General features: G+C 43.7%; 1 protein-coding gene across 1 annotated transcript in view; it reads left to right on the top strand.

The window, feature by feature from the left end:
* The window catches only part of KCNH1 (potassium voltage-gated channel subfamily H member 1), a 177,567-nt gene that overhangs the window by 150,826 nt on the left and 2,863 nt on the right, over positions 1-23,878 (top strand). Inside the window, 1 exon segment of the mRNA XM_032102903.1 lies at positions 19,744-20,787. Within this exon segment, the coding sequence (XP_031958794.1) occupies positions 19,744-20,592 (849 nt within the window). The 3' untranslated portion in view covers positions 20,593-20,787.

The following is a 23,878-nucleotide window of genomic DNA, read 5'->3' as shown; positions in this document are numbered from 1 at the left end:
ATAAAGCATGAGTACATACTAGGAGCAGACTTGCAATCCTTCTTCTGTGGGTAAATGGGTAGTAAAATGTCACAGGGCACTGCAAAGGGGAATTCATTAATCTTTGGAAAGGATAAAGCTACTGCAGCACAGAAAGTCCATGAGGAAATGATTCTGTTGGCTGTGCAGAGTTTGGATGCTGCTGGCTGATAGACAGGTCATGCAAAGCCGTGTGAAAAATAGCACCTGGTGAACTCAGCACTGCTCATCAGCACAGGAGCCCTGGGCTAGAGGGCAGGGCTTTCATAAGAAACGTGGCAGACAGGAGGGTTGTCAGAGGCAACCAGAGCTTGAGGTTTCTTAATGCTGCAGGTCTGCCTGAGCCTCACCCCAGTGCAGTTTCTGAGCCTGCCGCTGAGTGTGTGTGAGGGAGGGATGCCTGGGGGTTTTCAGAGGCTGAGAAACTGCTTAAGGTCAGTGACGAGCACTTGGTGTAGCCACTGAGCCATGGGGAGATTGAGGGTGTTCAGCTCCATTGAGAATTTAGCTGTTTAAGCTTTTAAATCAAACTGGTTTTGATTTTGAAATTGCTGGGATGCCCCAGCACTCAGAAACTGAAGTATCATCTTCTGGTGATTGAAAGATAATGCTTGCAGCTCTGGGACCTCCAACATGGGAAGGATTTGGACCTGTTGGAATGAGTCCAGAGAGGCCACAGAGATAATCAGGGTGCTGGAGCACCTCTCCTCTGCAGATGGGCTGAGAGAGATATGATTGTTCAGTCTGGAGAAGAGAAGGCTCTGAGACACCTTTGAGCACCTTCCAGTAGCTGGAAAGGGAATTTTAAAAAAGGGCAGGTAGTGATAGGACAAGGGGCAATGGCTTCAAACTGAAAGGTGGTAGGTTTAGATTAGATGTTAGGAAGAAATTCTTCACTGTGAGGGTGGTGAGGCACTGGAACCAGTTGACTAGAGAAGTTGTAGGTGCCCCATCCCTAGAATTTTCAACATCAGGTTGTATGGGGCTCTGAGCAGCCTGGTCTAGTGGAAGATGTTCTTGCCCATGGTAAGGGCTTTGGAACTAGATGACCTTTAAAGGCCCCTTCCAAACCAAAGCATTCTATGGTCTCTGGAATTGCATACTTTATAGGTGCAGTATTTTCTACCTGAGAAATTTAACCTTGCAATATGAGCTTCTTTACAGTAATGGAAATTTGTGGGACCTGCACACCATTGTGGGAGTGAAATCCATTTGCATTTACCTGAAGTGAATTATTTTATCTGTACATAGGTCTGGTAAAGCATGGTCAAATTAATGCCCTAACTTTTCCATTATGATGGTAGCAGTTTGATGCTTTACCACCATGTCTTTGTTTTTGCCTGGAAGCAGCCCATCACAGTGAACTAAAAGTAGGGACCTCTCATTCCTGTTGTATTACACAAGTCAAAGTAATTTATTTACTGCACTGGTAATTCAGTGCACTATCTATAACTGTTCTGCAAGCATATATGACTCCTTTGAACATTTATTCTTACAATGAACATCCTGTATTGCTGCTCAAACAAGGATTGCTTTTCTTTGTACTGCAGGCATCGTTTAAAGGCTAGGCTGATTATTCACTCTCTTTTCTCTCCAGTCAGGCAGCAAAAGCAGTGTTTTCCTTGCCTCAGAAGATGTTACAAAGTTGAATCTACTTAAGATTCCCAGGTAAAAGGTGTTTGAGAGACTAAGGCTTGTTCCACAGCCTAGATCGGTAGTAAAAAATTCCAAAAACCAACAAACAAATAAAAAAGCCAAAAACCAAACCCCAAAAAAACCCAACAAACCTGCAAAAAAGGTGAAATTCACTGCTGTTGCTTACAAATTTTAGATCAAATCCTAAAGTATGTAATTTACTGGTATTTTTTACTGGTTCTTATGTGTGCAGGAAGATTGCTTTTTGACAGTGCTTAGTTTTCCAGTCGGAATTAAGGGCTTCACATACACCTTCTGTCTTCCTCCTCACTGTCATTACATCAGTGGGAACTTTGGAATGCTCTTGTCTTGGAGCCTTCTGTGAGGGGGACAGTGACTGCTGGAGCTCCCGGAGCATACCCAAACATCTTTAGTGACATCGACACTATAGCTGGACTTAAATCTAGATCCAATCTTAAAAAAAAATCTTCGTAGATAGGGAGAGAAGACCTAAAAAGTTAAGAGATGCTGGAATTGTCCTGTGGAGGGGTTTGAGTATGGTGATTCATCTCAGTATCAAAACTCCTGTAAAAATTTGACAGTTACTTTAATTGAATTATTTGTAGGGTTTTTTTCCTTCTGACAGTTATTTTTATGTTGATTTTGGGACCATTTCCTATATATGACAGAGTGCAGGAGACAAGATATTTACTGAATTGATAGAAAGCGGCCAGGAAATGGATGGTATGGATGGTTCCTCAGCTGAGGCCAGGCTTTGATTTTCCAAGCCTTTTGTTTGTGACACGTATTTCCTGGGTGTTGTGAAGCAGCATTTGTTATCTGTTAAACACTTTGAACTTTGTCTCTATTCTACTTGCTTGGTTTTGTAATACTAATACAAACTGGAGATGTTTTCAACAAAATCATGATGCTTTAAAGCTATGTCCACCAATGTGTTAGAGGCACGGTGACATCTGCTTGTTGCCTAAAACTGCCAGTGCTAAGAGGGTGCCATCAGCTATAGTTAAACACAAAATTTAGGGCTCAATCTGGCAGTGAAGTTTGGGAAGAGGGAAGACATGCAGCAGGGCGCAGACCCTATCTCATCTTTGAGAACATAAAGGAGACAGTAGAACTGTCGCCCTCACCTGGTCAGGCGTTTAGGTCTCCTTTTATAACCATCTGAGTTTAAAAGACCTCACTGGAGCAATGGCCTCATCGGAGGTGATGAATTTTCCCATTGCATCCTGCACTGCCCAGGAGTGCTGACCTTCCCAGTAGTAAGCACAGCTCTGTCCTGACTCCTGACCCTCATGCCTTTGGTCAGGGCAAATCAGCAAAAAACAAAAATAGATGAGATACTGCATTCAGCCACAGAGAGTCTGAAGTATCCCAGTCCTGGTTCCCTTACATGCAAAACACATCTCAATGCAGTGGATGATGCATTTGCAAATTTGTTGCCTGATTTGTTCCTGCAGTCAAAGTGAGGACATAGGCCAGTCAATATTCCACTTGGGTGCTTGGTCTGTGAATTGTGGCTGTGTTTGGAGGCATTTTGGTTAGCCACAGGCCTTCTGAGTTTACCTCCTGTGTGTGTGGCTAGCGACAAACCCAGTGAGGCGTAGCCGGATCACCCTATCAGTGCCTCAGTCTGCAGACACTGTGCAGCACTTGAGTCCTGCAGGACCTCTGCAGTGCCTGGTATCAGTAAGTGCCTGCTATCATAGACAACTTCTGATCACTTAGTCCAAGCCTACAAGAGGAAGAGCAACCTTTGGGTAGTGTATTATTATGAGACTTCGGAGATACTAGTCCACATCTCTGCAAAATGATGTCGGTGGCAGCCTTTAAGAAATAATTTATTTTCTTCTGTCTTTTGCTCCCTTTCCATAAAATAGATATGTCATCATCATGCCAGACTGCAGCTAGGAGAATTAATGATCTGTGTGTAGAGAAAGGGTAATGTGGCCTGTTTGGAGTGTGATTTCATCTCTTTGGCAGGTGTCACCACTGTCATCAAAATGTTTTCATGCAGTTCGGGAGGATTCTTTGTGTCTCCTGAGGAACCCTTGCCATCATACTGAGCAGCCTTGCCATCATACTCCCACTTCATTGGGGTTGAGTAGAGGTTCACATCTGAGATGTGGTGATTGGTCAGTGAATTGCTGCATGAACCTGGCAGCAGAGCCCCTGCACTCCTTCCTCACCCTGCCTCCCATTCAGGGTTGAGCCCAGCCCAGTCCTGGATGCAGCACTAATGTGGTAGTGCTCAGCCTCTGACACTGTGAAAAATAGAACCAACTACAAAGCCAACAGCAACAACAAATTTTGGGGTGTCTCAGCACTGCTTTGCTGTCAGTAGTTGCTTGCTGTAGGTTTGTCCTTGAGCAGGTCTGAATGTGAAGAAGCCTCTCTGTGAACAAGCACAGAATGCTGTATTGAAGCTTGTAAATGCCTTGGAAAGTCTCGGGCAATTGGGAGTGACTCACTGCTTTAGCACCAGTGCTGGAGATCATTTGGCAAGATGCAGTTTCAGTAACCGATGCAGGCACAAGGACCTAGTGTTTTCAGAGCTGGATGCCTTTGCAGAGATAAGCCTAGATTCTTCCTGCCCTAAGGCACAGGCTAAAAGATAAAGATTCTCCTCTTTATCTGAATTGCATTGTCTGCCTGATGACTGCTTCTTCAAAGTTCTGATACGGTAGATGTATCCAGCAAATGATGTATTTAAGAAGCTAATCAAATGCAATATGATACGCCAAACATCTATTAAGACAGAAAACCTTCTGCCTTCCCTCTGGGGAATCCTCTTCTCTTGAGCTGGGCAAAGATGAGGTTTGTGTGCTGATTAGTTACAATATGCCCTGTGAAGTAATTTGACTCAGTTAACAGGGAGTGATGGCAGCATCCTGTGCCTCTCCTGAGTCCTTCTGGATCTGCACATTAGAGCAGCAGCAGGCAGCCAGCTGTTCATGGGCAGCTCTACACCCTTTAAGCAGCAAACCTGGGCCTCTCACAGGGGAGAAGTTCTAATAACAATATTAAAAGGATCTTCTTTTAATCACCCCTGCACCTGAACAAGACTGGAAGGTTGGATGCAGATGCTATAAATGTATTAAAAAAAAAACAAAGCAAAGCAAGGAAAATCAGAAGATGATGCTGTAACTCTTATTTTTAGCAAGCTGAGTTCCAGACGGTGTGCTGGGGGCAGCTGGGCTGCAGAGCAGGTGATGATACATAGTCATATTTAAGATAAAAGCTAAAAAATTGCATGACTTACTGAAGCAACAGCTCTTCAATTTATAGTATTCTGAGGATAGTGATTTTGAAGAGCAGCATTTTGAATTTTAGCTGGTTTAATGCAAACTAATGTTCTAGAAATAATCCTCTTTATTAATGAACCGCATTTCCTAAGAAGTCATGTATGAAACAGCAAATACTAAGTAAAAGGAATATTAAAGACAAAATCTGTTTCAAATTCCAGATCTGGCAAACTGTCCTGTTAGAAAAATATCTAATAGCAGCTGGATTGGGCTCTTTCTAACTGGGTAAGACAGATTGTTGGGGGGGAAGTGAATTTGCAAATAAAATTGAAAAGATTCCTGAGCACTACTTGTTCAAATGGTGTTTTCGTTTAGTCCAACATCCCAACTGAAACATACCTTAGAGCTTGGAGCTGCTGGGGAAGTTATTGCATCTGTCTGCACGGGAATGCCTGTTAGCAGCTGAGCTCATGTGCTGCCAAGGTCTGCACATCTGCCTGCAGACCTCCCACCACCCTGCTCATCACACCCATGCAGGCAGCTCCTGCTCCTCCCAGTGCCTGTGTTCAGCAGCAGAGGACATTGCTGACAAATCTTCCCAAGGGCCTTCTAGGATTTGAGAGGTCAAATATATTTATTTTAATTATTATAGTTTCCTTTTTTTTTTTCCCCCCAAGCTCTTCTAAGACGTTTCAGGCCTGGCACTGTGTTAGAGATAAATGGGCTGCAGGTGAATTTGGTGATCTCCAGCACTCCCTACTGTCTGTGCATGAGAGAGGGGCCTTACGGGTTCAACTTCGTGTGCCGGAAAAAGGTTTTTGTGCTCTGCCTGTTCTGCTGCTGAGCTTTGGGGAGCAGACAGGGAGAGAAGAGGGCTGTTGGCAAGTATTTTAATTCTTGACCTCCTTTGGTGCAAGGCCTGGCTTTGAGAGAGCAAAGGCAGACAGTGTATTTACTGTTCTCAGACACTTTTTGGAGGCAGTGAGAGCCCTTGAGCATGTTGCCTCCCCCTCTCTATGCTGCTCTGCAGCGAGGACACCACGCTTGCCCTGCATATTGATGTGTCACTCTCTGTTTGTGGGGCTGGTGGTCATGAGGACTCTGCTCTGAGGATGGGGACAGGCACCCAGGTGAGGAGCACAGTGGGGCAGTTCATTCCCCACCACTGAGCTGGAGGACAGCTTTTCCACGTAATGAAAGCGTGCGGCGCATCAGGAGATGCTCCAGTACTGGCATCCTGCCAGGAGGACTCTTGTCCTGAGAGCTGGCATCAGATCGAAGTTGTAAGTGAGCAGGTTTCAGAGTTTAGGGAGATTAAATGATCTCTGCCAGCATTGCCATGCCCTCCTTGACAGCATTTTCTAGAGCCTTCTGTCACTGAAGAACAAAAGCTGGATCCAGCAGTTGCCTGGTGGCTCCATCCACTTCAGCCAAACAGGCGTTTTGGGCTGGATGCCCCTGTAGCACAATGAGAATAATGGAAATTACAGCTGATTTACTATGCAATGATGCTTCTGAGCCAAATGGTTTCCATCTGAATATGAAGCAAATTTGCCAGTGTGCTGGTGTAATGAATGCACCATCTCTTTGCCCCTTCCATGCCTTTGCAGTCAAGCATTTGCTAGAAAGTGCAGCATTAGATGAAAATCACGAAGGGAGGGTTGGAAGTCACATCTTTAAAGTTTCTCTAGATTTTACTTGGTATATAATAGTAGCTCCAAGTGGTGGGAAATGGATAAATTAAAAGCATGCAAACCTGCTTTGTGCAGAGTAGCCCAGGTGTGTGCATGTGCAGGCTTGCTTCAGCAGGGTCAGCGTGGAGGCCCCAAGCCAGGAGTTGTAGGAATTGTGCCATTTCATCGCCAGATAAAATGTTTTGTCCTGTGGACTTCTGAGAAACCTGATGGAGGTCTGAAAGCACTGTAGCTGCTTTCTATGAATCTGGTGCCAAAACCTCTGCAGTGGGGCCCCTGTTGGACAGAGCCAGATAAAGCCTGATGTAAATCTATGCTGTGGGCAGAGTGGTGATAAAGATGCACGTTGGGAGAGTTCAGAGGCATTTGAGAGGACAGCAGGGGTGGAGGATGAGATGTATCTTTGACAAGCCTCTGAGTCCTGTAAAATCTGTTAGTCCTTCCCAGCCCCCAGACAGTCTGTGATTAGAACGCCACGACGATGGCTCAGGTCCACCTGCTCTTGAGTTGTGATTGCAGCAGGGAGGTGGGTGCACAGAAGTTAGGTGGCAAATGCAAAATGGTGGATGAGTTCCCATGAGAAATGGGGTTATTATGCAGTAAAGGAAATGGTCTTACAAGCAGTTCATTTGTTTAGGACGTCATTATGTGAAAAATTAAGAGCACTTTTCATTTCTGTGGGATGCTGAAGCTATTGCCAAAATCCAGCTTTCAGTTGCTGGTGCTGGTTATATAATGATGACTGCTTTGTGTTTCCAAGGATTGTAATCTCTTAGTTGAAAACAATGTCAGGAAGAGATTCTTCGGCATGGTTTGCTGTTTGTGCAAACACTTTTATTTTCTCTGAGCTCTCTGTTAGATTGTCCAACTGTGTCTTTCTCAGGTATGCACACACAACAGATTGATCTAAGCATTGTTTACTCACATTCAGGGGGATGCACTGGACCATATCTGGTGTTGTCTTTCCTTGAGTTTAGATCCACGACTAACATTATTTTGGATAACACTCTCTTTTTTGGATCTCAAAATAGCATTTTCCATTAAATGACTGTTCCCACTATATTGAAATACTCTCTTTGTGGAGTCTGGTATTACTTCTACCTGTACTTAACTGCTGAAGTGTCTGCTGCACTCTTCAGTTGCTAAGGAAATGGTTTCCTTTCCTTGATATAAATTTTTAATGTCTCAGCCTATGCCTGTGGTATAGGATCATCCATCTTTTCACCTGGACAAATTTAACTGAATTTTTTGACTAGTAATTCTTGCAGACTAGATGCCTTACAAAGGCATAAGAGAGAGCAGAAAGGAGAGAAGAGCTCACAGGGAGACATGAAGAGAGGGATTTTTACCTTTGTTTGCTTAATTCTGAGCAAGTAAACAAATTAGTATACTGTAGTCAAGTACCGTCATTGTCATAACAGAAAAACTTTACAGCACCATTGAAATGTCTACTCTTAGGGTATGCTTTGCACTGGGAACTGTTCCCAACTGTATCTCAAATGCCTGAGGCCCTGGTTGTGTCCCCCAAGTTATATGAGGGACATGGAAAACCTTTACTTCCTCTCCACAAGCACAACTTCGCAATGTGGTGGTGACAAATCAGAATGTCACAGCACCTGCCGTGGGTCTGTGGCAACATGAAACCCGCCTGACTTCCAGCAGCTTCTCCAACCTCTCCATGGCTGCCGTTCTTCCCTTTATCAGGAAAATGAGAGTACAGCATGCTGCTCACAGACTTTATTTCTGATCAAGATGATGGTGTTTTACATTCCTACACTTGCGATAAGAATCAGTTCATGTGAAAGATGAGACTAGAAAATGGGTAACAAAACATAAAATGACAAGCTCCTTGAAAGTTGCCTCTCTTCTTTTAAAAATAAGAAGATTATGCTATGTAAATATAAAGCATAAATGCACATGGGGAGCTAAAGAGCCTGTGATGCAGTGTGAGGAGGAGTTAAGCTGAGATTACAAAGCTTCAGTGCACTCATAATCACTCATCACTGAGATATGACTTTGGTGGTGGCTTCTCCTGGATACTAGTACAAGTCTGAAACTAAAATATATCCCATTTCAGTGATGCTTAGAGGTTAAGGCTTCATGTCCCGCTACTGCCAGTAGAAGAGAAGCAGTTTGCTCAAGGGCGAGCTCTGTGTCACATCTGTCTCTTATCTCAGAACAGGGGATCAAGGAGAAAACTGATTTTACAATGCTCCTTAGGAGGAAGCAAGGAGATGTCACTTGAGGTATTTAAGTTTAGCCCAGTGTGACATTAGAACCTGGAAGAGGTAGAGATGGCAAAGCACGATAGTTAAACAATCAGTATTTTATTGATGACTTAAAAGCATGTAACCACGTCAGCGTACACTCTGTGCTCTGCCTCACTTAAGCTACTGAAGCTGAACTCTTCAAACCTGCCTGCCTACGAAATGAAATTAAATGTTTTGCATTGTCTCAGTGAAGTGGAAAAATAGGAGAAGAGGAGAAGGCTTAAATGAAAAGCTGTCTGTAAGATGAAATGAAACATTTTAGTTCAGGGAAATGAAGGGTTAGAGTTGCAGAGCAGAAAGAGGGCACTATTCAATAAAACTGGGATAGTTTTCAGGTTCAGGAAGTTTATTTTTCTCACTGATTTGAGAAGATGAAGAGAATGGTAAAACTGCTATCCAGAAGGCGTTCTGGGATTAGGTGTCACTGTCTCCCCAGCTGAGATTTTCTTCTTTTGAATCAGTGGTGAGGGCGTTTGCTGAAGCAGGAGCCAGAATGTGGGGATCCCACCTCCTGGTGAGGGCCTGTGTCTCCAGGCTGAGCACCAGTCCTGTCACCTGCCTGAGGGAAGCTGGGGGATCTCAGTTCCAATCCTCACTTTTAAAAGCAGAACTTCCTTCAGCCCATCTTGTAGGGAACGCTGGCTCTGAATGTCTCTGTAGCGTGGAAGGCAGGATGCCCTGCTGTGTGTGTTTCTGAAGTGAAAGCTCAGGGGAGACTTGGAACACCTTTCCCAGAGGTAACCTCAGCCATCCTGGCGTGTGTCTCGCTTGCAGTGGGCGGGCATCTCATCACCGTCACCTGGTCACAGGACAAAGCTCTGGCAAGGGAGGGAAGGGAGGGAGAGCTTCCCTCCTGGCGTCTCTGTGCACATCGGAACTTGAACTGAGGTTTTGTCCCATAATGTGGTGACAAATCCTTTTGGCAGAGGGGAAAAGGGAATTTGCCTTCTGCTGTCTATGAGTACTCTCAACTACTCAGGAAAAAAAGGTAAACAAAACCATGACCGTGGTGTCCAAGAGTCAGATGCAAGCACATGCTTTTTCTAAACAAAATCTTTTAACAAAACTGGTTGCAAATGCAGCTGAATTATGATTAAAAAGGTGTTTGGGGATGAATGAACCACTGTGAATGTGTGTCTGCCCATATCTGTGTAAGAGGGAGAGATGTGATACAAACGAAGGCTGGGTCAAAGGCAGCGTTTAGATTCCCATTTGATGATCTCAGGGAGTCTGGAGTTTGCGGTTCCTACTGCTCCTGGTAAAAGGTGTGTAGAGGTTTTCAATAATCAGATCTAACTTTGTGATTTTTTGAATATAGGTGATGGAAAATGTTTTTAAAACGAGGGTTTCAGTCTGCTTGTGAAGAAACAATGCTCTCCTGCTGAATTATCCTGGTTTTCCTCTTCTAGAGCTGGTGTTTTCTTCAGGAGAAATTAATGAATGTTTAAGTTAAGTGTGTCTGCAATCACTTGACAAATTGTACTGAGGATCTCTTATCTGGAACTTGTAAGGGTGAACTCTCACCAGTTGTATCAGGAAGGGATGTCTTGCACATGTAACAGTTCAACTCCTGATAAATACTCGTGCAGCTGACATGAGACTGCAATATGTGCTGGGCCTGTGATGTCTTCCCATGAAACAGGCCATTTCACCTCATTGAATAATGACACTTTGCTCTGTGTGTATATAAACTGAAAGCCCAATACAACCCTAAGCATTGCTGCTACATAAGTAATAAAAATAATGGCACTGGTCATATTGGGAGGATTGAGAAATGGTTGTAAAACTCTCGGAGATGTGTGAATGAAATACACTGATAAGAGAGAGAGCACCTACCTCTGCCTGCATTTGAATCTACATTCACCTTGGGACTTAAGTGTCTGCTTTCACAGAACTAAAACAGCTGAAAGAAAATCAAGAAATTCAGCTTTAAACGATTCTCTGTGAAGTTACTTGGAGGGATCAGTCAGTCCTTGGCTATTCTAATTAGCTCACCTGTGGATTTAGCAGATGGGAGACAGCTATCAGTTTTGACAACTGATAAGGAAACAGGGCCATCACTTACCATCACCAGCTGCAACTGAACCGTGGGAAACTGGCAGAGAGGGTTTGTAGGAACTGCGAATTTAGAGGAGCTCTTGTAATGAGAAGGTCTGAAACACCTCACTACAGTCAACTCTTGTCTTCCCTCCAATGTTTTAAGCTCCTAGCTGTTAGTTAGGGCTGAAGGGGTTTGACAGCTGCTTTGGGAAATAGTAAGCAATGCAATTTTTCTGTTGCCGATTCTCATTCGGTTATAAGTAGTTTGTTTCCTTCTCACATAATGTTATCCAAGCTCTTGAACAGGGAAAGGACAGACGAGTTGAGTGGCACTGGGTGCTTGTCTGTGCATGGCTGTGCAGCCATACTGGGCCACCTACTTGGGTAGAAGATTTATTCTCTTTTCATGCAGGGCTGCAGGTTAGTTTGCTTTTCTTCAATATTATAGCTGAACTTTAAGCCTGTTAGCTCAGAGAGAGACACATAAAGGAGAGTTCATGTTATCTCTGGCAATTTATGCAGGGAACTTTCATCTGAATTTAATTCTCAATTTATAATTTCAAGAGCTGAACAAACCTTGTGCATTGGGAACACGAAGCATTGTATTTGTGTGGATTGGTTTGTGAGTGGGCATTCGAAGGCAGCTGAATGACTCGTAAGCTCTTGGTAAGCTCTGATTAATTTGAATACATTTGAAAATACATTTGATTACTCTCTTGGAAAGTAAAATACCTGTCAATCACTGTAAGCCTAATGACAGAATGCAGATAAGTGAAAGCAGAAGGAAAAACAAGTGAATGAAAAGAAGACACTGGCTGAGAGGAAGCTATCTTAATGGCAAGCTAGTGTCCAAAATGTAATCACAGAAGGCAAACTGTACAACTTAACTATTCCCTCAACACATCATTGCTTTTCTCAGCTCTACAACCTCTGCATCCATTTCCGATCTCAAGTGAAATTGTGTCTGAGTTAGAGGAGGGGAAAAAAAATCCCAAATCCTTGACTCTCACAAATTGCCTGGTTTCTTCCAGGAAACAGTAAATGGCAGCAAGCCACAGGGAGCTTGGAGAAACAGACTCTGAGTCCTGAGAAGGCACATTGTACAGATTATATGACGTTTTGTATAGTTGTAATTTAGGTGACAGAGAGGTAAGTTCCTGCTGTGCCTTGGGCTCTCCTTAAAGCAGTTTTTGAGGCGGTGTTTTCTGCCCAAGAATGCAGGTAGTATGTTGATCTGGAATAAAACATGACACTACATGAACTGTTAATGTGTCTGATGTCTGCCCACAGCTAGAAAAGCAACCCATGTGCTGAAAAAGAAAAGAAAAAAACCTGCAAAAAAAGCCCCCAAACAAACATGAAAATAGTATTTTATAGGAGTTGCTGCTGGAAACTGCTGACACTTGGCTGTCAAAACCCATAAACATTCTTTTTTCCTCTTTTACTAGAAACAAGAAGTTCCTACAGAGCATTTCACATTTTGATGGACATAGTAGTTCTCAGGGGGTATAATGTTCCACCAGTCAGATCTGGCATAATTTCCCTGAAGCTCTTGTCTGCACATTAGGTATTTACTTGTAATTGCTACTTTTCATCTCAAAATAATGACGTTCTAGTAGATCTTTAGCAATATATGTATTTCAATGGTTTCTTTTTCCCTATTTCTCTTGCATTCTTTCTATGTTAGTGGAGGAGGTTGCTGAATGAGCTAATGTGCTGTAATTGTGTCTATCCAAACCAGTGTGGTTTTTAGTTTTTAGTTGTGCAGTTGTCTAAGTTTACTGTTGAGAGTGTTTTAGAGTCTGTTTTGGGGAAGAGACATCTCTTAATGCCTCAAAACCTGCTAGGGAGTCTGCTGCAGATCAGGCAGGGTTTTTTTATTATTTCCACTAACTGCTTTAGACAGAATTCTGACTTATTTTCAGTAGTATTTTTGTAAAAGCTTTTCCCTTTTCACTCAACACTAGCGCAGCCTGTAAACATGAATTAGAATGAGGAGTTTGACATAGAGGAGTAGAGCCTTGAGTTGTGCAGAGCTTGTAAATAAGTAATAGTGACACGATTAAACACCAATATTTGAGTTGGTATTTCTAGAACTTGTAATTAGGCTACAAAGCAGGCTGTCACAGAGAAGAGCTTCAGCACTGTTGAAGCTGATAGTGCTCATGACAGTAACATTTAGCCCAGATGTTGTTCTGTAGAGACTGAAACCCTTGTTTCCTCTATTCATCTGGATAGCCTGGATGCTCATGAAATGATGAAGCTGTGTCTCTTCCAAGCACTTGTCTATTAATGAAGTGCACAGAAGTCTGGTTTTTGGGAAGTAAGTGGGTACTGCTCTGTCTGAAGGGCAGGGTGATGGCTCTCCACAGCACAAAGGGCTGTGCCTCTCCACATGTTGGCTGTTGGGCTTTGTGTCTCCCAGGGATCCCTGAGGCACTCCTGGTACCAGAACTCCTTCACAGCCCCACTGCCAGGACCGTCCAAATCTTAGTTTGCTTTGAATTTTCAGATAATTAATCAAAACTAGAAATATTTGGGAGTGTCCAGAAGGGATGTGGCCTTAACTGGAGAGACTCTCATTCCTCTTCAGAAGCAGAAACTAAATTCTGCTGTTACAGACAGTAAAACTAGAGAGAACTTAATGACATCTGCAACATTATTGCATATTCTCTTGATCCTGTATTTCATGGGAAGGTAGGACCAGTGATTCCCTCCTTTTTGACAAGCCATCCCACATAATTGCAAAAGACACAGGCTCCTTTTTCCCTCACACCTGCTAATACACTGCTATAGAGATTCTTCATCATCACACTCTACGTCGATCACATGCAGCTTTGGTTTCTTTAGCATCAGTGTCAAAAGCATTTTCATTGTCAAGCCTTCTGTCTCTTTCCATTCCCCACCCCCCCTTTTGCTTCTCAAAAAAAAAAATTAAATAAAAAAGGAAGAAAGATTGGATCCAATTTTCATCGGACTAACATCAGCCTGAAGATATTTTCATCAGTTCTTGGCAGATCCTAGATGGACTGTGAAATAATGAATGCCTTTTCACAATTGTTTTCCTCACACTTAAGTTCATTTTCTGTGAGCACTGTATGAAGTAATTTTAAGCTTTTAATTGTTTATGATATCTGGTACTTCTAGACTTTGGGAATGTTGCTGTATCTGTGAAAGAGAATTATTAAGCACCAGAGAAAAATGCCATGCTACTTGCTGTTATGCTGAGGAAGACCTGCCAAATCTTGCAGTATTTGTGCATGCTATAGAGGTGGAAAGAAGGGAAGCTTGCAGAGCTAATAATAGCAGCAGCTTTGTGGCTAGGAGCCTCATAATTGTAACTCTATGATGACAGTCCGATTCAAAACATGATGGAATCCATTTTTCTATCTATTCCTGTGGTCTTGGATCAGTCCTTACAAATCAGAGTTGAAAAAAACCTTGGATGTTTTTGCACAAGACCAAAAGATCCTCTCTACTTCAGGTGCAGGCAGGTCTCTTTCAGCATTTGTCAGGGTAAGCTTTTCAATATATTCACAATTTGTCTAAATGTAGCATCCTGTGATCTTTAAGTCTGTCTCATGCAGTGTTGGCACACAAGACCAAAATCTGGTTGCCAGTACATCATTCCTGCCTTGCCCTGCTGTTGATTACCTTCCTGGCAGTGTGAGGAGAGGCAAAGAACGTGGCTTGCCATCTCTTGGCAGGCAGCACCATTCTGGTGGGGTTTGTGAACAACCAGCAGTGGGCTGTTCATTACAAGAACAACTGCAGACAGTGGACAACATAGTAGAGCACCTCTCTCTCCTGTGAGGAAAGGCTGAGAGAACTGGGATTGTTCAGCCTGGAGAAGGCTTCCAGGTGACCTTCAGCCTTCCAGTACCTGAAGGGGTCCTAAAAGAATGATAGAGAGAGACTTTTTACAAGAGCATGCAGTGACAGGACAAGGGGGAATGGCTTCAAACTGAAAGAGAGTAAGTGTAGATTAGATATTGGGAAGAAATTCTTTACTCTGAGGGTGCTGAGGCACTGGAACAGGTTGCCCAAACAAGTTGTGGATGCCCCATTCCTGGAAGCATTCAAGGCCTGATAGGATGGAGCTCTGAGCAAGGTGGTCCAGTGGAAGGTGTCCCTGCCAATGGCAGAGAGGTTGGAACCAGATGATCTTTAGGGTCCCTTCCAAACCATTCTATGGTTCTGTTGTTCCATAAAACTTAGCCTTGAATCAAAAATTGAAGCAATCTTTCATCAAGATGTGATGATGGATTCTTCATTGCCATCAAACTGGGTGTTTTTCTAAAAGATGCAATCTAGTGGCAACAAGATTCCTCCCAGGGAATGCCCCTTCAGAGCAATCCTATGGCTGCCTTATGCTGGGGGTCACATTGCCATCTGTTCTTCTGGTCTTATCAGAAACAAATTATGAAAGTCACATTCACAAATAAAGTCCATGCTCTGTTATTTAGTTGATGCTTGGGTTTCAGTGCAGAGCACAGTAAGGTCCTTGTAACAGTTGCTGGGCACTCCACATTTGACAACCAAGTATTCATTTATGTCCACGTCATTTTTTTAATACTTTGACCTTAATCTACAAAAACATTGATTCTAGAAATACAGCTTGAAAATTCTATGATGATTCAAAAGAGGCAGACTCTTTACCCAGAATCATTTAAGACTTCACAACTAGGTAATACCAAGGAAAGGGACAAATGCTTGGTGTAACCCTGTCCTCCTTTCTTGGACAGGACTCATGCACAGGCAGGAATGTGGTCACAGAGAGAGTGCTGCTGTGGGGACATAGGGGAGCAGGAGTGCACCAGGACATATCAGCACATTTCTCCATTTGTCTCTGACTACATTTTCCAAAAAATAAAATGGTTATCGAGTCATCGTAACTGCATGGCTTGGTTAAATGTTTGTACAGTTGCAAGGATCTGTGCCTAACAGGGCTATTTTCCAAGTTTTTGGCAAATCTAGGCTGATACCTGCACAATAATCCAATTTCTGGCAGCTTGGGCAGCTTCCCTGTTGAGGCACAAGATTCAGCACCTTTTTAATACAAACAGAATTATGAGATGAGATTTGAGATGGGATGTGTGAAACATGCAGCTTTAGGCCTGGTGTTTAAATTTCATGTTATTTCATCTCAATTCAGGTTCTTTGTCCATCTTTTGGTCTTGACACACTGTTAAAATGCTCCCACTAGGTTTTTTTCTGTGTGCTTAGGTCTTGAAGAGTGTGATGTTGTGGAGAACTGCATAATTTGTGAAGTCCCCTGTGTTTAAGCAGTGTATGATACACAGGCTAGGAGATTTTGAAGGTACAAAGGACTGTCTCTTACCAGACAGACGTGAGTGCTTGGAGAAAGAGATAAAGAAGGACTGTTCCAAAAGTCCTGTCTTGGGCTCTTTGCCACAATATTTTGGGTTTTAACTTTGATTAAGGTCCATATTTGTAGCCACATGAAAATTCCACACAAAAGTATCTGTGTAGGTCCAGACTTCTCTTCCTTACAACAAATGAAATCTATCTTCTTTTCCTTCTTACTGCTTGTGGGAGCAGGTGTACATCCATTGGCATAACAACCAGATTTTCTGAATAACTTGGCTGCTGCTGCAGATGTTTAACCACTTAAAAACTGTGTTTTCCTCAGCATTTGTAAGAAAAGAGTCCATTTTAAAGTTATTTGTATTTTTATTTATAAGGACTTGCATTTAATCTTTAAAAAAGGCAGAAAAAAATCCAAAACGGAGTTAATTAAAGTATTTTCAATTACTGCTGATGTTTGCATAGCTGTAACATTTTTGCTTAATACATAAATATGGAGCTGTCTGGAGAAAATATGGCATTGGGGAACTTGAAAAAAAGGAGACAAGTGACAGCCTTGCCTGAGCTTCCCAAAGAGGAGTTGCTCTCTGACAGCTGTTTCTCCAATGTCTCAGGAGTTAGTTAAAAGGAGCCAGCCCAAGAGTTGGAGGTGATGTCCCCTGGCAAACGTGCGTAGGTTTGACTTGCACTGCATGGGCACAGCTTGTCGCGTAAATGCGTATTTGCAGAAGATGTCAAGCAGCGTGGGGGACCCGAGGGTTGCATTTCTGCGTTCGTGCAGTGGCTGCTGCCGTGGGGTACTTCCCTCGGAGCTGGTGTAAGGCCTCGTGGAAGATGGAAATTAGGGGTCTTGTTAGCATGGTAGCAGTTGTCCATGGCAAAGGCAGTATTGATGTACAGCTCCCTCCACATACATTCCTGTTCCTGCTGCAGTCGGATCTCCCGAAGGCAAAGCAGTGAGGGTGTGTTCAGGGCCCTCAGGCTGATCCCACACAGTGGGAAGGCTGATGGCAGCTCCTCCATGGCCACATGTGCCTGGCATCCACAGGGAGGGCTCACCTTGGCAGTGGCATGGAGAGCAGTGGAGGCTGTGGGTGGATAAGGGCTGCCAGCAGCTTGTCCATCAGCGCTCACCTTTCTGCATTTGCTGGTAGATTTATTGTGTCCTCCAGTACGGGATTCATGCTACCAGCTGCCTGAGGTGCAATGGCTAGGGCTAATATGGGTTGGGCCAGGCTCCTAATATGGGATTGCTTGCTTGAGACTTGCTCATTTCTCTCTCCTGCATGGTGGTATAGCAGAGGCAGCTTCTGTCACATAACTTACCCTTTTATGTTGTAAAAAACAGTCATTAAATAGTGACAGGTTCTCCATTGCTTTCCAGACAAGTGCTGATTGGGCTGTGTGGAGCAGGGGTTGGCCCAGACATGGACTCTATGAAGCATCCCGGCCTCTGGGTCTGAAAAGCCTTCCCTGATGACCCCTGAGAGGGTGACCGCTGCACCAGCCAGTCATACATCCCTTCTGAGCATTTAAGGGAAGTCCTGATCATGAGTCAGACCAAGACAACATGCTCATGTACAAAGTGAGCCCTGTTAGCTGCATTTGGCACAGATGTGGATGTCCACATACAAACATGTAAACTTCAAGAGAGAGAAGGCTTGGGGCACAACATTTTGCAGGGACAATTTGACCTGGCTTGTAGCTGCCTCGGTTTGCTAGGGCTTTGTGCCCCCAGAGCCAGCCTCAGGATGCTGCTGGAGTGACCCCCTGAGACCCTGCTTGGCATCACTCAGCTCCAGCAGAGTGAGCAGGCCAGTTGCCCCAGCGCTGGGCTGATACTCATCCCTCAGGTAAAGTGGGAAACTGCCAGTGTGTGGGAAGCCATTAGCCTGCAGGATTGCACTGCATTCCCTTCCCTGTGAGTGCTGTTCTTTCACTTCTAAGGATTACACTGCTTTGTCCACTTTCTACTGAGCTCACTGCAGAGTGAGTTTCCTGGAGGGAAGAAAAAAAGGACTGTCAAGTACCCTGTTTTCTTATTCTTATCTCATATTTAGTTTCCTAATTGCAGCTTGGAAATAAAATATCCTTCCTGCTAATTTTATTCTTTTATATTTAGGAAATGCTGCCAAGTCTGACAACTTCTTCCTTCCAAAGACACGCTGTTAAGATGTATTTTTTCCCTGCTCCACAATGACAAAACTGTCAAGAAGCACTGGAGTCTGGAGAAACATTCATTTTGGGTGTGCCAGTGAAGAAGTGCTTATTAACTTTAGTTTAAATTTGTCTGCAACAGAGGGATGGGTTTATTTACACATTTCCTAATAATGATTTGAAACTGAAAGTTATATTTGCATTGAAGTGTAAGGTCTTTGAGTGGATTTTCCCAAAAGCAGCTAAAGGAATTAGGTATCAGTGTTCAGTAGAAACTGGGGGCTGCATCTTTTACCCTCTGTATTGCAAACTTCGGCTTTGGGAACCTGTCATTTTCAAACAAGACTACTTACTGGTTCTCCTTTGGTGCCAGACTGGAATTTTTGGGTTTGCTTGGGAAGTACCAATGCTAATGTAAAATACACAGATTTTTTGAAGAGAATGTGTTTCCATCACATACAAGGAAGAAACATTGCCTGGCTACAGGTTGGGACACTGAGGTTTTTATCAGTACTGTGGGATCCTCAGACTGCTCCTAGAGATCACTTAGCCTAGAGGCTCAGGAAGATATAATTAGGAGGGTAGATGGAAAATTAATATTTCTTTGTGCAAAGATGTTCTCTTTTGCATAGAAATAAAGAGATAAACCAAGACATGCAGCTCTACAAGCTTCTGAGGTAATCAAGCCATGAGCAGCTTCCCCATGTCTTGCCAAGCCCACCTCCCATCGTCCTTGTGCCCCTGGCTTTGGGAGTGACTCAGCCTTTGCATCCTTAAACTGCACGTTGCTTCTAGAAGAATATGTGGGAGGAAGGGAGGGGAAGAAGCACTTTCCAAACTGCTGTCAACGAGTCCAGAGTAGTCTCTGCTGTACTGGCACCACGAGTGGCCAAGCTGCACTAAAATAATATCAGATCCCTTGCAGTGAGTGAGCTCTGAGACTGATAGGAATGGCTCTGAAACATTAGAAACTTGGTGCTAAACCACAGAGTCAGGAAAACAAATACAAGAAGTCACTTTTAACACAAAATAGAACAAGTGTCTTCCTGGGATCATTACATTTACAATGGCACTGCCTTGCTGACCTGTCAGAGCTGGAGAAGTATTTTTCTTCTGTTTTTTTTTCTTTCTGGTGTTATAAGACAGATGGTGTCTGCTCTTAAATAATGAAATAAGCCATGTTCCACACAACATAAGAATTCGAAAATGTTGCTATAAATGTGCAGAGGTTGTGCACTTCTCAGTTAAAATAGATCTTTTCAAATAATTCTTTCTCCAACTTTCCCCCCTTAACAAATGTGCTGTTAATCACAGAGTGAAATCTCTTTCCCCCTGTAGATCGTGTTCCGGAAAATCAGCGACGTCAAGCGGGAAGAAGAGGAGAGAATGAAGAGGAAGAACGAAGCACCTCTGATCTTACCCCCAGACCACCCAGTGCGGCGGCTGTTCCAGAGGTTCCGGCAGCAGAAGGAAGCGCGGCTTGCGGCAGAGAGGGGCCGAGATCCGGATGACCTGGATGTGGAAAAGGGCAGTGCTGTCGGGGAGCAATCCTGTGCTCGTGCAGTGGTCAAGGCCAGCGTTGTGACCGTTCGGGAGAGCCCGGCGACCCCCGTGTCGTACCAGCCCGCCTCCACCTCCGGGGCCTCCGACCAGGCCAAGCTGCAGGCCCCGCCATCGGACCACGCAGCGTGCAAGGCAGCGGGGGACTACCCCCGGCGGAAAGGCTGGGCCAAGTTCAAGGAAGCCTGTGGGAAAGGTGAAGACTGGAACAAGGTCTCTAAAGCAGAGTCCATGGAGACTTTACCTGAGAGAACTAAAGCTTCGGGAGAAGCTACCCTGAAGAAGACAGACTCTTGTGACAGTGGCATTACAAAAAGTGACTTGCGCTTGGATAACGCGGGGGAGACGAGAAGCCCGCAGGACCACAGCCCGGTCCTCACCGAGGTCAAGCATTCCTTTTATCCCATCCCAGAACAGACTCTTCAGGCCACCATGCTGGAAGTGAAACATGAGTTGAAAGAGGACATCAAGGCTTTAAACACAAAAATGACCAATATAGAAAATCAGCTTGCTGAGATACTTAGGATATTAACCTCAAGAAGAAGCTCCCAGTCTCCACAGGAGTTGTTTGAAATATCAAGGCCCCAGTCTCCAGAATCAGAAAAAGACGTGTTTGGAGCTAGCTGAGGTGTTTCTTTTTAAAAACAAACAAACCAACCAACAAAGAAACAGCCCCCTAACACTTTACATTTAATCTTTCTTGAAAACGAGTGAGGGACCCGTTCACTAAGCATGTTCCCTCTGTCTAAAAAGGTATGGTAACAGAAATTGCAACCTCATGTCAAGATGGCAGCTGACTTTGAAGCCTTTTTGACAGCAAGGGTACAGTTTCTAAAATTTTTCTTTTCTCCCTTTGTCCTCATTCCTCCCCCCCCCCCCCCCCCCCCCCCCGGGATGTTGGAATAAGAATTCTGACAGCAGCAGCCGTCCCTGTGAGCCCCAGGTGACCTCTGAGGTTTTTGGAGCATGCCTTATGTCCCTAGCTCGGGTTATGCCTATATGAATAAGCACTTGCCAGGGTGCTTATATTTTCAGTGTTTGGTGGGTTGTTTGTTTTTTTTGTTTTGTTGCTGCTGTCACTGTCTCAGTCATCTCTACAGCATGTTGGATGTCACAGTATATTTTCATGTATCTGTAATAATGCAAGAAGCAGTAGGAGACATGTATTTCATTGTGTGCTGAAGTTTCTTTTGGGCAGTCAACGAAGGGCTAACAAGATGAAAAAAATTGTACTTTTTAATTTCAAACTGACATATTGCTAAAACAATTACATTTAGCAACATCTTCAAAAATAGCCACAGTATTCCAGATCTGTTAATAAGTGGGATCTTCCACACTGTCATTCACTGAATCAAGGACATGTTTTTTCAAAAACTTAACTTCTGTCTCAGATGCCTTTCAACATTTGATACTTTTGCTTTCAACTCCAGCTGCTGGAGGCCAGAGGTTGGGGTGTGCAGTGTATCTGAGAGCAGCCCATGGCACAACATATTTGGAACATCACTAACAGGTCCTGCAGATTTGCTTCCCAATGAAAATATACTGTGGCATTTATCTCCTGTTCTGCTATGAATCTGTTCTTTTAATTCTTGTTAAATTATTATTCAGAAGTTTCTGTTTTGATAAAGTTCATTGTAGCCAAAGGCTTTCACAGAATTTTTAACAATTTTAGATTGTGGCATTTTCCTCTACATCCAGATGTATTGTTCCTGATCTAATCTAGCTTGGAAGCAAATGGATAGTAGAGGTAGAAATACAGTGCTTACTGTATGCAAGTGCTATTGTAGCAAGGAAACAAAGAGATCTGCTTCTTAAAGAAGGAGATGTTTCCAAAACTTATATTTTCATAACTTTTTTCAGAGGAAGATTGAAGCACTTTACCAAAACTACTCTTCATTATTCATATAGGGTAGCACAGACTTGGGTTCTCACCTTGGGATATAGGTGTATATTCACAATTTATTCACTCCACTGATCTGGTATGTTCACTGCTTAACAGTAGCTTAGAGCTCAGAAGTATGGCACACACTCCAAGGGGTTTTCATTTTTAATGGCAATAGGTCTTAACACTGTATGTGTTAAGTCTCATTCTTTTTCCTTGGTACAGAGTCATTTACAAAGGAACACAGCATTTTTTGGGGGAAGATTTTTGTTCATGTTTAGTACAGAAGAGGCAAGGAACGTGAGCAGTATTAAGGATTTCTGCTGGCCTGATGCTCGCACAGTGCAATGCAGAACTGTCAGACATCCCCAGGGAGGTGGGAGGTGCCCTGATGAGTGGCACAGTGGTGAGGCCGTGCCTGTGCAAAGCTCCCAGCTCAGGTCCTGCCAGCAGTGTGTTCGTTTGTATCTGTTCCTGCAGTAACTGCCCTTGCTCTCTAAGATAACAATATTCCAAGCCCAGCACCACCATTTCCAAGTCCAGAGGCAGGTGGTTTAGGATTGGCTTTCATTGTCTTACTCCTTGGTTTGGTATGGAGGTGCCCAGAGGGAGGCGAATTCATAGCCAAGGATTGAAATACTCCTGAGAAGCAACTCTCAGGTTCAAATATGTAGGTCACCTTCTTCCCTCCCACAAGAAAAGGCAAGCAGGGAGGTGGATTAGTCTGAAAACAAGAAGCCACTTCCTTAACTTATTTCTGGTTCCATGTTTAGGTTTTTCCAGTGGTACCTGGTGTCTTTTCTAGTTGCTCACTGCAGACCTGCAGTGCTGAGGAAGGCTCTTTCTGACCAAAGCCACACTGTTTGTGTTTGGTGCTTTAATCACTGTAAGTGGCAGCAGTTACCTGCAACAGCATGGCTGCCACAGAAACCCATCCATCCACAGTTCCTGTGAGAGACTCTGTCATGATTTTTTTTCTTTCTAGTCTTCTTAGACAGTAACTACCACCAAAGTAAACCCGAGGTGTACTGATACACAAGGATTTGTAATTGATTTCCAAAAGTTCCAGCAAGTTTTTTGAGACTACCTTGGAGTCAGTTTTCTGATCCAGGCAAATTCCTCACCAGCATGATGTTCACAACACTTTCCTTCATAAAATTTTTGAAAGGCTGAAAGTCTTAGCAAGTCCTTTGTGAAAGTGTCACTCATTTACCTGCAGTTGAATAAGCATGGACATGATCTTATGAGCCCAGGGGGACAAGGGAGGAAGTGTTTACAACCTCCCAAGTATGTGCCTAGTGTCTCCAGAATTGCAGTGCAGACCTACAATTAAATGTGCAGTTGCAGGTTACCTGTCCCTTTGTTGCTGATACTGATGTTTCTCAGTGATATTTTTGTGTGCCCTCAGGGATATGTTAAAGGTTACTCTGTTGTTGCTGGTTGCCCAGCCTGGAATCCCAGCAGGACCAGCCCTAGAAGCCCCCTAATTGTAATAATAACCCAGGCCTGTGAACAAAGGCAGACAAGTCCCCATTTTCTGGGGATGCTCCTTGTGTAGCCTGATGCTCAGAATGATACCGAACTCCTTCCCACCCTGCTGGTGTGCAGCACCCAGTCCTTTTCTAAGGCTTTTTTTCAGGCTCTTACAATGGCCTATAAAGGCATTTATTATTTGTAAAGCCTTCAAAGATTGTAACACACTGCTGAATTCCACTTAAAATTTAAGATTATGGCCAAATTTAATTTTGTAACAGTCATGAAATGGCAGAGAAACTCTGCTCCTTAAAATGACACCTTCAGGGTGGTGCTCCAGATGAGCCCTGACAGCAGTCAGTGTCACTCAGACCTGTACAGCTGTAACTGAGGCGAGGCCCATTTTTATGAACTGTCAGGCACTAAAACTGGTCGTAGGAGAGTGCATCATCCCTCAGCAACCTGTATTTGTTGTAAGAGAATTTGAAAAAAAATACCACCTAGGGATGAGCTTTGGTGTTTGGATTCCCTGGACTACTGAGTGGTTAAAAAATGAAC

The sequence above is a fragment of the Corvus moneduloides genome, chromosome 3 (assembly GCF_009650955.1).
Source record: "Corvus moneduloides isolate bCorMon1 chromosome 3, bCorMon1.pri, whole genome shotgun sequence".
Classification (NCBI taxonomy): Eukaryota; Metazoa; Chordata; class Aves; order Passeriformes; family Corvidae; genus Corvus; species Corvus moneduloides.
The sequence above is the reverse complement of the archived record's forward strand: the minus strand, read 5'-3'. Positions and strand labels throughout refer to the sequence as shown.